This window comes from Herpailurus yagouaroundi, unplaced genomic scaffold (genome assembly GCF_014898765.1).
Source record: "Herpailurus yagouaroundi ecotype Mexico unplaced genomic scaffold, PumYag 193, whole genome shotgun sequence".
NCBI lineage: Eukaryota > Metazoa > Chordata > Mammalia > Carnivora > Felidae > Herpailurus > Herpailurus yagouaroundi.
Window position 1 is genome coordinate 1,256,395 of NW_024412424.1, and position 17,799 is coordinate 1,274,193.

The 17,799-nt window shown below is 55.1% G+C and overlaps 2 protein-coding genes across 4 annotated transcripts in view; both read right to left on the reverse strand.

Moving 5' to 3' along the window:
- Positions 1-1,106, reverse strand: part of SLC35E1 (solute carrier family 35 member E1) — a 21,161-nt gene extending 20,055 nt beyond the window's left edge. Inside the window, exons 1-3 of the mRNA XM_040445548.1 lie at positions 1,056-1,106; positions 334-477; positions 40-234 (exon numbers count right to left, since the gene is read on the reverse strand). Coding sequence (XP_040301482.1) covers positions 40-234; positions 334-477; positions 1,056-1,106 — 390 coding nt within the window. The remainder of the gene's footprint in view (positions 1-39; positions 235-333; positions 478-1,055) is intronic.
- Positions 1,107-2,580: 1,474 nt separating this feature from the next.
- The window catches only part of MED26 (mediator complex subunit 26), a 52,165-nt gene continuing 36,946 nt past the window's right edge, over positions 2,581-17,799 (reverse strand). For all 3 annotated transcript variants that reach the window (XM_040444824.1, XM_040444826.1, XM_040444825.1), the window contains exons 2-3: positions 5,939-6,013; positions 2,581-5,306 (exon numbers count right to left, since the gene is read on the reverse strand). In XM_040444824.1, the coding sequence (XP_040300758.1) occupies positions 3,654-5,306; positions 5,939-6,013 (1,728 nt within the window). In that variant the 3' untranslated portion in view covers positions 2,581-3,653. The remainder of the gene's footprint in view (positions 5,307-5,938; positions 6,014-17,799) is intronic.

Here is a 17,799-nt window from a genome sequence, read left to right on the forward strand (position 1 = left end):
CGGGCGGGGGCGGGGCCGGGTGGAGGCGGGCGCGCCGGCCAACGCCGCTCTCCACTGGTCGCCGCTGCCTTGCGTCACCGCCTCGCGCCGGCCGACGCGCCCGCCACCACGTAGCGGGCGCGGGCCCCGCCCCTCGGGTGGGCTTCCGGCGGCGCTAGGCCTATCCCGGAAGCGGAAGGGGGGGACGCGGACCCTAGCCCGGTCGCCGCCGGGTTTCCCCGCCGGTGGGTTGGCCTGGGGGACCCGGAGCCAGGTCTCGAAGTGAACGGGCAGGAGCGCAAAGACCCTATCGCGTCAGCGTCTGTGATGGGGCCATCCAGCCGGGGGTCAAACCTCGATGTCCACGCTACATCGGCTCCTTTCAGCCAGATCCCTCATGGGCAGGAGGCAGTGGCGGCGGACAGCAAGGGTAAAAGAGCAGGTCTTTACTGAAAAGAAACCAGATTGTGAAAGCTTCCCATAAGCTACATCCTTTTTCTGCAAAAACACGGGAACGGACTCCCGTGGCCGGACTCCGATAGAGGGGCAAGCCCGGTCTCTGGGAGCTCGTTCTGAGAATCACTGCGACGTGCGCTGCGCGGTAGGTATTAGCCCATCCCCATTTCACAGACGGACAGACCGAAGCCCAGAGAGGGGAGGCGACTTGGCTCAGGTCCCCTGGCCCATTCGGGAGCTGTGGCCGTGGTAGTCTACTTGGGCACCTGTCTCCAGAGCTCTTGCCGGAGGGAGAGGTGCGAGGCCCTGAGCGCTGATGCCCAAGGCCAGGCTAGAGCAGCCCCAGACCCTAGCAGAGGAAACAGGATGGTGTTTTCAGCAAGGTGTTCCTATACTGAAAGACTGATGTGTGTTCCAAACATCACGTACTGACGAACTTTCCGGGGAGCGGGGGGGGGGGGCGGAGGGGCGGCCGGGAAAAGGGGGGTTAAGCTGCCCTTTTACAACGTCCTTACTTGGCAAATTATAAAGTGGCAACCCAATGATTTCCAATATGCGAGAGGGAAATCTCAGCTTAACCGTGTTCCCCAAAGCAGGCACTATGTTTGTCCTGGGCTTACTGGACACTCAGAAGTGGTCCCTGCAGGTGGGGGCAGGGAGCAGGGACCCATCCTAACGCCCAGGTCTGAGAAAGGGAGATGCTCATAGGATGCCAACCTGTACCCTAGTATCTTACAGCTGTGCCTACACATCTGTGACCCTTTGTCACAGAGCAAATCACTTCCTGGGGAAGTCCACACAGCAGCAAGGCTGGCCCACATTACAGGCCACAGTGGACTTAGAAAGGAACTAGTTTCTCCATAGCAAACAGTTCTCTGACATGGCTTTTTTTTTTCTTTTCTTTTCTTTTTTTTTTTTTTGTTGCTTAAACTCTGATCATTTAACTTAGTCCTCACAGCTCTGGGGTAAGCACTTTCATCTCCCACATGCGGACACATGCATAGAAGTGAAGTGATTAAGGGGCGCCTGGGTGGCTCAGTCGGTTAAGTGTCCAACTTCAGCTCACGATCTCGCGATTCGTGAGTTCGAGTCCCGCGTCGGGCTCTGTGCCGACAGCTCAGAGCGTGGAGCCTGTTTCGGATTCTGTGTCTCCCTCTCTCTCTGCCCCTCCCCTGCTCACGCTCTATGGCTCAAAAATAAACAAACATGAAAAAAAATTAAAAAAAGAAGTGAAGTGATTAGCATAGAACCACGCAGCTGATAGGTTGCAGGTCCAGAATTCAACCTGACTGTCCTCAAAGCCACTTCGCCGATCCACTGGGCGCCCATCCATTTCGCCTTATCTTAGTTAGGGTGGGTGTGCCCCGCACCAAGGCCATGTCATAGATAGATCCCTGCTGGTTCTGAAATTGTGGTTCTGGGTTGACTCCCAATGCTCCCGGACCCCTTGTTTTGCCCCGTGGGACTGTTCCCCTTCAGGGGAGGCAGCTCCCTCATCTGTGAAAAGAAGTAGGTACGTCCAACATGACCTGTTCTGGAGTAAAAAAAAGACCTGAAAACCAAAATCTTAGCTTATGGCTTCAGGGATGAGGGAGAAGAAGGAAATATTATCACTTTGTAGTCCAGGCAGAAAAGTTACTTTTAAAAATAGCACCAGCCACACACTAAGACAGCCCCAGGCCTTCATGGGGAGCTAGAAGCCTGGGACCAGAGCCAAGGGTGGCTTTGCCAGACATGGCTCTGGGCCATGCCCTGTAAGAACTACAGCTTTTTGTGGGGTAAAACGAGGTTACGGAGACCTGGGACATGGAACCTCTGTGGAGGGCTTTCCTGGGGCAGGAAAGGACCGGACAGAAACGGGGTGACATTCCTGCATGTGGACAGTGACCAGCATCTGTCACCCAATGCTAGTAGGTGACCCCGGAGGCGGGACAGGCAACAAACGGGCCCGGATGAGTGAAAGGCAGGTGGAGGTCAGTCTTCATGCAGAAGGTTAATAGGCTGACTTCGCCACTCCCGGCCCTGCCGGCCTCCCTGCAGTCTGGCCGTGCAGCCCAAACCTTGGACACGGGGTCCACATCTTCGCAAATGCAGAAAGGCTGATTTGCCTGTAAGGGACCAAATCAATAACGGTTCTGAGACTGGTTTGTGCAAATGGTTTTTTTTTTTTTATTTCCACATTTATATCACAAGTTGTCCACTTACTGGACCAAATAGCAAAGTTGCTCCCTTCTGTGTCCTGAGAACACAGAAGTCTAGGTACTGTACATTCACTAAGGCTCCTTGTTTTTGCAAATCGCGTTTATGACAAATAACCATAAGGCAAACGAATCTAAAGGAATGGTTATGAGTGTTTCCAGCGCACAGACAGGTCTCCTCTTGCCCAACAGTACAGCTTACACACCAGTAGCACCCGCGATTACTTTTGTCTTTGGGGTGGGGGTGGGGAGGGGGGGAAATCTGGAAAGGTGAGCTTTTCGAGATATGTGCAGGAAGGGGAAAACGAAAAGGGAGAAAGAAAGGAAACTTATTTGGCTGATGGTCAGATGGAAAAGGCGGATAAAATAAACTCCTAGAACACTTAAACTTTTGCAGCATTTTTTTCAAAACCGGGTCTTAACCGAAACCAGATAAAAACGTGTGGATGCCCATGGAGCGCAGGTCGTAGCAGCCGGCCAGCTGGCCCGCTGCAGCCGCCGAGCTTCCGGCACCGTAACTGAAGCACCGGCCGGTGGGGGTGCAAACAGAGGCCGCGGTGCACGCACACCCACCGCCTCACACACTCAGGGCCAAATTTAGAGAAAGAAAACGCAAATGGGTGAGATGCGTGCTTCTGTTGCTGTGTTTAAAGGTAACCTCTCCCACAGGTTTTCTGTGCCTGCCTGCAACCGAGGTCCCAGCTTACGGGTGCTGGGAAGTGTCCACACCGCTTCCGGGGTGGGGAACTGACGCTTTTTATAGCTGGTTCGCTATAGAGTTCTGAACTCACTTTGCCGGCCTTCCTTCCACACGGTCCTTCCTTTGCAATTTTGTTAGTAAACTGGTAGCAGCATTTCACAAAAGAAGGAGAATTTTGAGGGAAGGGCTCGGAGAGACCTCGAGACTCCCGCCCCCTCCCTCCGCCCCGGGCCGGACTCCCCGGCTTCCCAAGCACTGGGGGCAGCCCGCCCGCCGTGCCGACTGCAAGGTGGGAACGCACCGAGAGGCCGCCGGGCCGCTCAGTCCAAGCAGACATAAGGCAGAATGTTCAACCGCCCGTCGTCGCCGTGCGGGTCGAGCGATATGCACTGCGTCCAGTCATACCAGTTACCCTGTGTGTCCTGACACCCGTTCACCCCAGGCCACCGGTGGCCCTGGATTCTGTCCAGATCGTCCTGTGTGACCTCGCGGCTCAGCCCCGGGCGGTCCGTGGGCGCGCTGTGAGGCACGAGCACGTGCGGCTGCCTGGCCCCACGCCGGGTGCTCTCCTCCTGCCTCAGGTACTCGGACATGAAGTGGTGGGCGCCCGGGGTCTGCGCGCCCGACGAGGAGAGCAGGCTGCTCTGCCGGCTCAGGTAGGACTGGATGATCTCGTTGCGCGACAGCTCCTTCCAGTTCGTCTGTTCGAAAGGGCTCTGGAGGCTGGCCTTGGCCTCGGGCTTGTCCAGCTCTGTCCTGGGCTGCTCTGTGTGCACGGGGCTGTCAGCCCGCACTGGCTCTTTCTGGGTCAGAGGTTTGATCTGTCTGGTCATGGGGTCAAAGGTGAGCTTCCGCTCTTTTAACCGGACGGGCTTGACGCCCGCCTCGGCCACCTGCCCGTCCAAGTTCACCGTGTAGTCACGAGGCCGGTACCTCTTCTTCTTTTTGCTGTCCGAGCCGCCAGAGGAGGCAGCGTCGCTGTCCGCCTTGGAGGAGTCTGGGGAGAAGCCGGCCCGGGGCAGCAGGGGCTCGGCCGGAGGCAGCCCCACTTTGCAGCCCTGCCCTGCCGGCCGCTGGTGGCCCTCGGGCTGCTCCAGCCAGCGCACCGGGCTCTCCGCACTGGGCAGCAGCTCGAGCCGCCTCACGGGGGGCGTGGACGGCCGGGCCAGCGGAAGCGGCGACGGCACCTGCGTGGCGTCAAGCGGCTGGGGCCGCGGAGAGGGGCTGGGCGTGGAGCCCTTGGGCGCGTACGGGCTCCGCTGCCGGGCAAAGGAGCCCTCGTGCCGTGAGTTCCGGGGACTGAAAGAGCAGCGAGGCGGCCCCTTGGGGTGGGGGGGACCCGGAGTCTCGTCCACCCGGTCCAGCTGCTGCAGCACCGCAACCTTGGTCTGCAAGCAGGGCCCGGGCGGCTTGCCGAGGCCCGGGGAGCTGGTGTGCGGCCGCACCGCGTTGACGGGAATCTTGCCGCCGTGCTTGTCGTTCTCGCCGTGCTCCAGGCGGCCACCCTCGGGTCCCGTGTGCCCGCTGCCGTCCAGGGGGCCGGGGAAGCTCTCGGGGCTCCCGCCGATCCCGTTGGTGGGGAGGGGGGAGGAGTTGGGTACCAGGGAGTCGTGGCTCGCCTTGGAGACCTTGGGAGGTGGCCCGGGGTGGCCGAGGTCACGCTGGTCTCCCCGGCGCTTGCGGCTGCCCAGCCTGTCCAGCCGATGCCCCCGCAGCCTCTGGAGGTCAATGCGGTTCTTCAGGTCGTGGATGCTCTTGGGCGTGCCGGCCGCCCCCACCTCCGGCCGGCAGTTGTGAGCACCCCCGTTGGCGGAGCCGGCGCCCCCCGCCAGTCCCCGCAGCGCCGCCTCATTCTGGTGCACGGGCTCAATGAGCTTCTGCCAGCTCCGCAGCAGCTTCTTGGCCCGCTTGGCGAGCTCCTCGTTCTTTGTCTTCTTGCGGACGTCGTTGATGAGCTTCCCAAGTCGAGTTTCCTGCAACCAGAGAGGGACGATGACACGCTTCTGGGACAGGAAGTCCCCGTGAAAAGGGAGCAGAGCCGGAAACCGTGGGAAGGGCCCCCCTGGTCTTTGGACTAACCCCACTGACCCTTCCATCACAGAATTCCTGGATACAAAACCCATAGGGATTTGGGGGTCCTCTGTGACATCTACCTTCTCAAATTTAGTTCTCAAGCCTTAGGGCCCCAGGTGGCATCTCAGAAGCACCATCCCACAGGCTCCCGGCACCTGGAGACTGGGGACCGTCAAGGCCAGTGCAAGAGCACTTTGCCAGGGAAGCTCTCTGGGTGAGAGCGCTCTATGGCCAGGGCAACAGTGAAAGGAGGGATGGAGCCAGCCTGGCTCACCGGAGACGCCCCCAGGCATGCCTCCCAGCCGGCCCCGCAGCGTGACAGACACCCTGTGCAGGAACGGGCCCCAGCCAGGGAACTAAGGCTACCCAATTCCCACGCTACCCAGAGGAAGATGTGGCTTTTGGCACAGCACAGGTTGGGGGGGCGGGGGTGCTGCACCCCCGCCACACAGCACTCGCAAGTCCTCAGGCTGGGGAAGCCTGGGCCCGGCCCACCCGGCTCCTCCCAGCGTTGGATGCCGGGGACACTCACCTCCAGCGCCTCTTTGGTAATGGGGTATTTCTCCAGGCTGGAGATGACTTCCAGCACCGCCACCATGTTCCGGATCTACAAAACAAGAGCCACTTGTCAGACGTCTGCCCTTCTCTCTGTCCTAGCCCACTCTGGCCTCTGCGTCCCCAAGAGCCAGTGGAGTCAGTAACACCAGAGCTTCTCCTCGCCCCACGCAGCCTCCTACCTGCTCCTAAGGCCAACAAGGCGCCCAGTGGTCACCCCCATCCACCTCCTCTAGTGCATGGGGTACAGTTTACCAGAAGCCCATCCATGGTCATGCCCACCTGCCCAGGTGCTTGTCACAAAGCTGAGACTTATGACATGTATGAGCTAGGATCTGCTCTTGCTATGGGAGATGTGCTCAACCCTGCCACCTCATGGGGGGGGGGGGGGGCAGGATGCTGAAGGATTTAGCAAATAAAACACTAAGCTTAAAAGATCCATACAGGCATTCCTCCTTGCAGTGTTCTTAGCTTTAGTGCACTTCACAGATACTGTGTCTTTCACAAACTGAAGGTGTGTGGCAACCTTGCATCGAGCAAGTCTATTGGGGCCATTTTCTCAAAAGTATCTGCTCACTTCGTGTCTCTGTGTCACATTTTGGTAATTCTCACATTTCAGACTTTTTCATTATTATTATTTGTTATGGTGATCTGTGGCCAGTGATTTTTAGTATTTATTTATTTTGAGAGAGACAGAGACAGTGTGAGTGGGGGAAGGGCGGAGAGAGAGGGAGAGACAGAATCTCAAGCAGGCTCCAGGCTGCCAGAGTAGAGCCCGACGTGGGGCTTGAACTCACGAGACCACGAGAGATCATGACCTGAGCTGAAACCAAGAGGCAGACAAGACACTTAACCGACTGAGCCCCTCAGGCGCCCCTGTGATTAGCGATTCTTGATGTTACTGCTGTAGTTGTTTCGGGGTGCCACAAACCACACCACACAAGAGGGCGAACTCCGTGATACTGTGTGTGTTCCGCCTGCCCCACTGCCCAGTCCTTCCCCATCTCTCTCCTCTCCTTGGGCCTCCCTGTTTCTCGAGACACAACAGTGTTGAAATTAAGCCAACTGGCAATCCTACACTGGCCTCTAAGTGTTCAAGCGAGATAAAGAGTAGCATGTCTCTCACTTGAAATCAAAGGCTAGAAATGATTACACTAGAGGGGAAGAAGGCGTGCCGGAAACTGAGGCAGGCTGGAAGCTGGTAGGCCTCTTGCGTCAGTTAGCCTGGTTGTGAAGGCAAAGAAAAGTTCTTGAAGGAAATTAAGGTGCTTCTTCGGTGAACAAACATGAGTGATAAGAAAGCAAAACTGTGTTACTGATGATGTGGAGAAAGTCTGAGGTCTGGATAGAAGGTCAAACCACCACGACGTTCCCTTAAGCCGAAGCCTCGTCCGGAACAAGGCCCTAACCCTGTAATTCTACAAAGGCCGAGAGAGGTGAGGAAGCTCTCACGTTGGAGGCCAGCAGACACACGTCGGGTCACGAGGTTCCAGGAAAGACGCCATCGCCCCTGACGCGGCAGCACAAGGCGAAGCAGCAGGTGCAGACGCAGAAGCTGCAGCGAGTGATCCAGAAGATCTAGCCGAGATCATTCACGAAGGTGGTTGCAGTCTAAACAAGACTTTTTTTTCTCTAAAAATTTTTGGAAGTGTATTTATTTTGAGCACGAGTGGGGGAGGGTCAGGGAGAGAGAGAATCAGAAGCAGGCTCCGCGCACGGTCCGCATGGAGCCTGTTGTGGGCTCAGTCTCATGAACCGCAAGCTCATGACCTGAGCCGAAATCAAGAGTCCGCCATAACTAACTGAGCTAAATAACCCATGTAGGCGCCCCTAAGCAACAGATTTTCAGCGGAGGCCAAACAGCCTTCTATTGGAAGAGGATGCCATCCAGGACTTTCAGAGCTAGAGACGAGAAGTCAATGCCTACCTTCAGAGGACAGGCTGACTCCTACTGGGGGCTAATTCAGCTGGTGACTAAGCTAAAGCCTGGGCCGATTTACCACTTGGAAAATCTTAGGGCCCTTCAGAGTAATCGGCGCTGCCTGTGCTCTAGAAATGGAACAACAAAGCCTGGAGGACAGCACATCTGTTTACAACATGGTTTACAGACTCTTTTAAGCCCACTGTTGACGCTTACTGCTCAAAAAAAAAGGATTCCTTTAAAAATATGACTGATCAAAAAAAAAAATTAAAAAAATAAAAATAAATATGACTGCTCACTGACAACACACCCAGTCACACACAAGCTCTGACAGGGATGTGCAAGAGATTCACGTGGTTTCCATGCCTGCTGACATAACATTCATTCTGTGGCCCATGGATTAAGGAGTAATTTCAACTTTCAAGTCTTATTAAGAAATACATTTTGTAAGGCTGCTGGATCTGGGCAAGGTAAACTGAAAGCCTTCCAAAAGGGTTCACCATTCTACATGCCATTAAGGATATCTGTGATTCATGGAAAGAGGTCAAAATATCAACGTGACCAGGAGTTCGGAAGAAGTGGATCCCAGCCCTCACGGATGACTTTGAGGGTTCAAGACTTCAGTGGAGGCAGTGACTGCAGGTGTGGTGGGAAGAGCAAGAGAACTAGAATCCGAAGTGGAGCCTGAAGACAATAGGCCTGCAGTGCTCCGGTCTCGTGACAAAACTTGAACGGAAGAGGAGTTGCTTCTAACGGACGAGGAAAGCAGGCTTCTTGAGCTGCAATCTGCTCCTGGTGAAGATGCCGTGAAGACGGTTTGAACGACGACACAGGGTTCAGAACGTCACAGAGGCAGAGTGGAGGGGGCGGCGGCAGCGGGATTTGAGGGGACGGACTCCGATTCCGAGAGAAGTCCCACTGTGGGTGAAATGCCACCAAACAGCATCGCATGCTGCAGAGAAGTCGCTCGTGAAAGGAGGGCTCCTTCGATGCAGCGAACTTTGCTACTGTCTTATTTAAGACATTGCCACAGCCACCCCAGCCGTGAGCGACCACCACCCCGATCAGTCAGCAGCCGTCACGTGGAGGCAGGACCCTCCACCAGCAAAAAGATTACGACTCGCAGAAGGCTCAGATGATGGTTAGCATTTTTTTTAGCAATAAAGTATTTTTTAAGTTTTTAAAATTTTTATTTAATTTTATTTTTAAAAAATGTTTATTTTGAGAGCATGAGCGGGGGAGGGGCAGATAGAGAGGGGGACAGAGGATCTGCAATGACAGCAGAGAGCCCGTCGTGGGGCTTGAACTCACGAACCACGAGATCATGACCTGAGCTGAAGTCGGACGCTTAACCGACTGAGCCACCCAGGTGCCCCCCAAATTTTATTTGAGGGACAGTGGGTGCATGCACTCACAGGTGCACAAGCGGGGTAGGGGCAGAGAGACAGAGAGAGAGAAAATCCCAAGGCTCCATGGGCTTGATCCCATGAACCATGAGAGCATGACCTGAGCCGAAGTCAAGAGTTGGACACACGGGCGCCTGGGTGGCTCAGTCGGTTAAGCCTCCTACTTCAGCTCAGGTCATGATCTTGCGGTCTGCGGGTTCGAGCCCCACATCAGGCTCTGTGCTGACAGCTCAGAGCCTGAAGCCTGTTTCAGATTCTGTGTCTCCCTCTTTCTCTCTCCTCCCCCTCTCATGCTCTCTTTCTTCTCAAAAATAAATAAACGTTAAAACAAACAAACAAAAAAAAAAAAAAACAGGTGAACACTCAACTGACTGAGCCACCCAGGTGGCTCAGCAATAAAGTATTTTTAATTAAGGTATGTACATTGTTTTGTTTTTGTTTTTTTTTTGGACGTAATACTACTGAACATTTAACAGACTACGGTACAGTGTGAATATAACATCTACAGTAAAACCTTGATTTGCAAGCATAATTCCATTCCAGTAACATGCTTGTAATCCAAAACACTCATATATCCAAGTGAATTTCAAGAACCATTGGTTCAGTTGTGCTCATGTGACATCCAGCGTCATGTACTACTTGTATTGCAAGACATCATTTATCAAGTTACAATTTATTAGAAATGTTTGCTCGTCTTGCAGAACACTCACAGAATAAGTTACCTGCAATCCAAGGTTTTACTATATATGCACCAGGAAACCAAAGCATTCATTGGCCTCCCTTTACTGTGATAGTTGCTTTATTTCGGCAGTCTGGAACCCACCCCACAGTATCCCTGCGTGCCTGCACACAATCATCCGATCGGTTTGGTTACATTAGCAAGACCTTTAGAGTTCATCCAGAGACACCAAAAAGTCACAAAGTGGGGAGATGACAGATGCCACAGTGCCGTGAGGATCTGTATCTGGAACACAGAGAGAACCTGGCCTCGGAGACATGAGCAGGCACCGGGTGGAACAGGAAACTGCAGCACCTGTGCCCAGCTCTCTCCAGAAGCCACGAGCAGCTGCCCTGCAGACGTGCCCACCAACCGGCAGAAGTGGCATCTGATGGTACTAGGTAGTTCAGGGGCCCAGCCAAGCCTGGGGAGGGATGGGCTTTGTCTGGTGGTCTCCTGTTTGCAGATCTGACCCAGCCACTCCATGCCCCCCCCTCATATGATGTGTTTTCACACAGCCCTGCTTTGTGTAACGTAACCACCCCATGGGGAAGGTACTATTGCCACCACATTTTACAGACAGGAGAAGGCACACAAAGGTGCAGGTCAGGTGGTCAAACGTTATGACATCAATGTCTTCCAAGAGTCAACGGAACAGAATGAAAATTCCAAGAGCAACAGAAATGATCAACTGTAGTTTCAGTGCATCAACAAGACAAAGCTCAGACCATGGGGAGTGAAGTCACAGAACATACAGACTGCATGATTCCATTTACACCAAACATCAGAGCCAAGTCACAAATTAAATTTAAAATTTGTCAGACTTGGCCCCTGGCTGGCTCTGTTGGTAGAGCACGTGACTTTTAGTCTTGGGGTCACGAGTCTGAGCCCTATGTTGTGCATAGAGCTTACTTAAAAAATACACACACACACACACACACTCTCTCTCTCTCTCTCTCTCTCTCTCTCTCTCTCAAGCAAAAACTCTTAAGTCTTCTCAAAGAAACAGGAGACTATCTTTGCAACCTTGGGGTAGACAAAGATTTCTTAAGACCCCCCCAAAGCAGTAACTGCCCAAGAAAAAAGCCTGACAAACTGGGCTTCATCGAGATTGAGAACTTCCACTCACCTCAAGAGGCAAACAGCCCGGGAGCACTGACAAAGCGTGCCCAGTGAAGGACGCAGCTCTGGAAAAGGTGAAGAGCTCCCTCAGCTCAACAACCCCCAGCAGCTGCAGGTTTTGGTGGGCTGGCCGGCTGGGGGAGCCCATATGCCAGGAGGAAGCCCCCCCTCCCTTCCAAGATCACACAGTGAGCCCATCACACGCCCACACACACTGGACGAAGCATGCAGGCGAACGGGAAGGGCACGAGGAAAGGTACATGTCCCACCCAGCCACCACCACCACGGTTCCCTGTAGGTTTCCAAAAATATTCCTTGCATTGTATATACATTTACCGTGCATTAAAAACAACAACAACAAAGCAAAACATGATTCTATGCCTTGCTTTTCTCACTAACATCAGAAACAACCAGCACCGCAGACATCCCCCCTTCCCTCTTGCTTCCAGTGGGGTGAGGGTGGAGTGGGGGGGGGTACTTGAGCAGAGCTGTGTCCCCCCTTTTCCACTTACTGTTACAAACAAGGTTGCAATCCCTACCTTTACTAGAGGAGATCCTGGGCTAACACACAAACTGCTAGAGGGGCTATTGGCACAAGGACCAGGAAGGATTGTAATTAGCCCCCAAGGAGGCGGCTCCAATTCCAGGCCCACTATAGGAGAGGAAGGCGGGAAAGCCTGTTTCCCAGTCCTTGCCAGTACTGTGGTGTATCGGTTTCCGGTTGTTGCCAAAATGATGCACATGATCACAGAAGGAGAGGCTTAAACAACATGCGTATATGTATCATGTCAGTTTGGCGGCGGTGGGGCGGGGCCGGGGGGGACGGACAGTAATGTGGTTCAGGTCGCCCTGTGCTGAGACCCAGCACAGGAGGGTAGGCAAGCCGCCCTCCTTTCAGGGAAGTTCTCAAGGCCGTTTCCTATTCCTTTCCGTGTTGACAGAATTATGCCTCGTTGCTATAGAACTGAGGGCTCCCTTTTCCTGCTGGCTGGCTGGCTGGCTGGCACTGAAGGCCATTTCACCTTCTAGAGGGCACTGCATTCCCCAGCTCATGGCATCTCAGTTCACTTCCCACGTCTGCAACGGCACCAAGTCCTCACACTACACCTCTCTGACCTGGCCAGGCAAGGGTCTCTACTTCTGAGGATCTGATTAGGCTGGGCCCACCTCGATACTCCAGGTATGTACCCTTCACACCCACATAGTCCCTTCTGCCACACAAGGTACCACGTGCCCAGGTTCTGGGGACTAGGATGCAGACATCCTTTGGGGCTTTTACTCTGCTGGCCACATGCATTCCTCGGCTTTTCTGATCTGCCTTCTTTGCAGCTGAAGGCAGCTGTCCCCTCCACCCGCCACCTCAAGTTCTTGGTGTCTTTTTTTTTTTTTTTTTTTTTAATTTTTTAATGTTTATTTACCTTTGAGGGAGACAGAATGAGGGGCAGAGAGAGAGGGAGACATGGAAACTGAACCAGGCTCCAGGCTCTGAGCTGTCAGCACAGAGCCCGAAGCGGGGCTTGAATGCACGAACCATGAGATCATGACCCGAGCCAAAGTCGGATGCTCAACCGACTGAGCCACTCAGGTGCCCCTCCTGGTGTCTCTTCTGAGTGTAAACTGCAGTGACCACACAGCAACAACAGTGGCCCTCACTCTGCCCGTCAGAGCTCCCACAAAGCTGCCCCTATGCCACGGGGTCCAATCTGCACGTTGGCAACAAAGGCCTCCCCTCGCAGTGTTTTCATTCAGGGCCATGTCCGGGAACACATCTGGATGGCCCCCAAAACCTACTCCAAGCTGCACTGAGGGAAGGGGTCTGAGAGGAGACACTCCATCACTTACATGCCTTTGACGCGCCACAGACAGGGACCCTGAGCAAGAGGAGACGGGGCAGTGAGGAGGCCGGTACCACAGGGACAGCGAGGCCGCCGTCTCCCTGTCCCCAGCCCTGGGATTCCAGCCCTGATGGGCTCCTGGGCTTGCCACATGGCCTGTCTCCACCCCAGTGACTTCACCCTGGTATATTTAGAGCCCTGGGTCCCATACACTCCTGAACCTCACGGCAGGCTCTGGGCAGCTCTGCAGGCCAGAGTCCCAGGGCCACGTGCAAACCTCTTGCTGTCAGGAACAGCCTGGCGCACCTGCACCGGTGGCCCTTTCCTGCTCTGGCTATCTACCCTGGGATTCATTCTCAACAAAAACAAGAACACCTCTCAAAACCACCTGCCAAAGGGCTGTCCCAAAAGGGGCGGAATTCATAAATGAAGGATGTCTGAGCGCCCGAAGTCTCTCATTTTCTCATTCAGGTTCCTTCAACAGATGCAGATTAATTTGTATTTCCTTAACAATTAATGAAGCCGAGTGTCACCTCCCCTTTCTACCAATGATGACTGCCCATGTGAGCTGCTCACCATTCCAAGCCCACTTACTCTCTAAGACCACACTCTTTATTGGAAACAATTAATCACCCGGCCAAGGAGCCCACAGGGTGGTGGTGGTGGTTGCCCCACCCTGTGCACATGGCAGTTGGGCAAGGAAGGTGTCAGGAGTGGGGGAGGACTACTCTGGAAGTGCAAGGAGCAGGCAGGGCAGGTGGGGAAGGCTGGGTAGTGGTGGCACAGAGAGGACCCCAGAGGTCTGTTCCAAGGCAGGGCAGGAAGTCGGCAGGTGATTACTGGCGGAAGTGACTCCTTAAGTATCTCACGGAGTGCCTTCGGATCCTAGACTGGAGGTTGACGGGCACAATCAGGTATCCTCAATAAGACAGGAAAGTCAACGTCACACAGACAGCTGTGCCAGCCAGCGTCTCCAGCATCAAATACACAGGCACCCCCTAAACAAGGCGCCTCCCAACTCCAGCATAAGGGAGAAAGAAAACACATCCTCCTTCACACCTACGGGCCACCCCAGGGACACATGCTCCTCACCACCAAACCAGTTCCCAGGGCTCTTATGGGGACTTCCCACCGCATGACAACCAAGAACAGGCACAAAGGAAGCAGAAAGGCCTTGGTTCCTGGGGGTGCCCTCAGGGCACGCCAAGTCACCGGCAGCCAGGCTAACCGGCAACGTTAGCTGCTCGACTCACAGTGAACAGGAAGAAGGGGGTCTGGACACGTACAGGCGACAGTCCAAAGGAGAGGACGGCACCCCGCAGCAGCGGCCTGGGTGCGAGTCTGGACCACGGAGCACAGGACGCTCCCATACTGCTCAGGCCTGAGGCTGGTGACACCCCCGTCCTCCCACACCCACGGTCAAGTGGGAGCAACGAGGAATGTGCACCGCACTCCACAGCACACTGCGCTGTGTGAACCATTAAAGCACACTGCTCATCCTCATCTTTTTATGACACGTTTTAGAGTATTTAGTGAAGAAACGAGGCACCCTGGAATCTGCTACAAAATCCCCTTGAATGTGGGGCGCAGAAGGGGACGAGACGAAGCAATGCGGATTGGCTCTAAATCGGTACCTGCTGGAGCAGGGGCACGGTTACATTATTCTCTCTACTTTTATGTTTGAAACCTGCCACAAATCTAAAAGGTTACAAACTACACCCATTTCCTAACACGTGGAAGATTTCACTGGGTCTGGAATGAGACGGCAGTTGGCAGCGGTGCGGAGATGAAGTGAACAAATACTTGTTTTTCAATTCCACACGGTGGCTTCTCACTGCACCACCCGGCACCTGCATGGGGAGAGGGGCCGAGGGCTGCTGGGATGCTGTCTCCCTCCCAGTGAGCCTGTCTCTGGCCCCCTCAAGCTCTTCAAACTACTGGGTATGTTCTATCTGGTGCGATCTTTGGAGCTCCTCACCAAGCCCCCCGCAGGCTGCTGAGCTGCTGCTCAACGGACTCGGTGTAAACACTCCTCCTAGAGTGGAAAGGGGTCTGGGGTCTGCTCTCCCAAGGTGGGTCCATGCCTCCCTGCAAAGAGCCCAGAGAGCCAGAACTCCTCCTGCATCCAGACCTGCTCTCTGCCCTCAGATAGGGAAGATGCCACAGGGTCCAGGAGACACCCACCCAGACGTGGGCCAAACAGCTTCCTGGGGGGGGGGGGGGGCTCTCCAGAGAGCTGGGGATTGCCGTGCCCACGGAGAGGGCAGGTTCTGTGGTTGGGTTCCCAGGGTGCTGAGGCCAGGGAAGGAGAAGTCAGCGAGAGGGGGCCTAGGCTTCTGACGTGACGGCAAGCCCCAAGCCATACCAAAGCCCTCGCCCATCTGTGGATGCTAGAGTGTCCGTGTCCACACAGGCCTGAGGTCAGAAGCCAGGGGAGGTCAGAGTCAGGGAGCACCTCACAGCAGGGCCAGGCCAGGGCAACAGTAACCCAGGGAAGGGACAGCTGGCCAACGCTGCCCTGTGGCTGCCCTCTGAAACCCGGGGATGCCACTGGCTTCTCCAGAGTCCAGGACACCAAACTGGCTTCAGAAAACCTGCCGACAGCAGGGTACGGGGAATCATCTTTAAAACCAAACCCAATGGAAAGACTTTAACTGGCCCTCATCACATGTCTGAAAGTTGCCCTGTGAATAGGATCACTGGTCTGACCCTGGATCTGTGTGCAGAGCTGGGGCCAGTGCAGTGGGGTACACCCACCCCTGACCAGCTTCTCCTCCCCTACTTCAGGGGATATGCAGGTAAACCCCAGGCCCTGAGTAATTAATTAGCACCCTGTGGGGGATTTCCAACCCCATGTGAAACAGGAACTGAAACACTAAGCTTCAGAGTCTCTGAGCCCATGGCTGACCATTCTGTTCTCCATGCATCAAGGGTTCCCACTCTGTCTCAAATCCCCAGTCTCTCAGGAATTAAGCTGGATGTGTGCAGCCATGGTGGCAAAGGGGAAACCCTGTGCTCCCTGAGCTCTGAGCACTGGTGGGGCCCAACGGAAATGAGCCAGGGCAGGCCCACCCAAGCCAGATTCTCATCGGGCTGTTGGGTTCCCCCAGGAAGCTGAGCTCTCTAGCTTTTCATCCTTGAAAGCCCACTTTACAGATAAAGAAACTGAGAGTCTGAGAAGGTAATGAAGATTCAAGGTTCATCACACAGCTAGAAGGTGGCGGAGTGCGGTCTTATACCAGCCTGGCATAGACTCTGCCTATCACACACAGGTGCTTTACTAGGTGAGGTGAGGGAGGGCACCCAGATGCCACCAGGCTGGTGACGTTGGCATCCCGCCCACATACTCTCCCCAACTTGCCCCAGCAAGTAAACGCACAGGTTATAGTTTCTTGAGCCACCCAGGGCCAGTGCCCTCATGCCCAGCACATCTCTGGGCTGCCTCTGCCTTCCCTCCAGGGTAGCCTAGAGCCAGGGAGACCCACACACCTATCCAGCATAACAGGGGCTTCAGCTCACCCCCAGTGTTCACCCTAAGCAGCAGGCCACTTGGTAACCGACAACAGCACTCAAGCCTGCCTCCCGCTAGGCCCCGGCAATGGCGCACACAAGCCTTCCTGCTTCTGATGCTGCACACCATGTTCCCAGGTGGGTGTCATTCTTTCTGTGACTCAAACTGCCTCTGCCGCGAGCTGGTGCGAGAGATGGTGGCACCTGCACCGCCCAAAGATCCTGGCTGAGCCCAGCCCATGTCCCACCCTGTCCCCCTGAGGAAGGAAAAGAAGTCAGTGTGGCTTGATCCTCCCTCTTGGCTCTGGAAGGTGCATCCTCCTGGCCCTGCTGTGCCCTGCCTGGTTCCACAGCCGAGCAGGAGTAAGAGGAACCTCCCTTAGGTCATCTGTACTCTGCCTGGCCAAGATGCCTTCTTCTGCCAGGCCCCCAGTGGCAGCCTTGCACCCACAGGGGTGAAATCTCTCTCATTCATGGCTTCTTATAGGAAGAAGGACATGGGGGGGGGGGGTGGGGGGGGCTGTGTCCCAGCTGCAGCAGCCAAGCTCAACACTTGCAAAAGCACAAAAGCACTTCCTCATCAGAGGGGCCCATCTGCTCCCCAGGAGCGTCCACAGCTGGAGCATGGCCACTGCGTGCATGGCCCTGATTGTCACACTCACAGCCCACAGAGCACCCACGACCAGAACATGTAACTGCAGCTGCAACTCAGCCGAGGGGATGGAAACCCCAGCCTGGGCCCAGAGAGCGAGCCAAGCAGCCTGCATCCCATGAGCAGCACAGCACAGGAAAAGGAAGCCCAGGGCAGTGGCCGGAGCTCCCCGTCAGCTCCCCGTCAGCATGAGCGGCTGCCATCCTCCATCACTGAGGGAGAGGCTAGCAGGTGAGGGGGTGGGGAGGGCAGGAGAGGCAGCACTCTCCCCGCAGCAGCAGTCCCCAAAATGTTCCTCTCTCCCTCCTACTTTTTATTTCAGCAGCTCTCTCCAGCGAAACTATGTACTTAAACTTTCCTGACCTCTGAATCAGGTCAACAGGACACACACAATTCTCATTACGATCCGGTCCCTTCTGAGAGTACAAGAGCTCTCAATGTGTCATCCGTGAACTGGTTCGTTCCTGCACTGATACAACTGCAAAGTCAGAAAGCCAAGCAGAGCACTTGTTTGCAGGGGGGGTCCAGGTAGCAGAGCATCCGACGACAGACAGCACTCCGGTCAGGGTTTCTCCTTCCCACCCTGGCACTCCCAGAGGAACAGCCAGGAAGAATACCAGCTGTGCCAGACATAATGGCCCGATGCCCACGGGAGGGGCACCCACAGCGTTCGA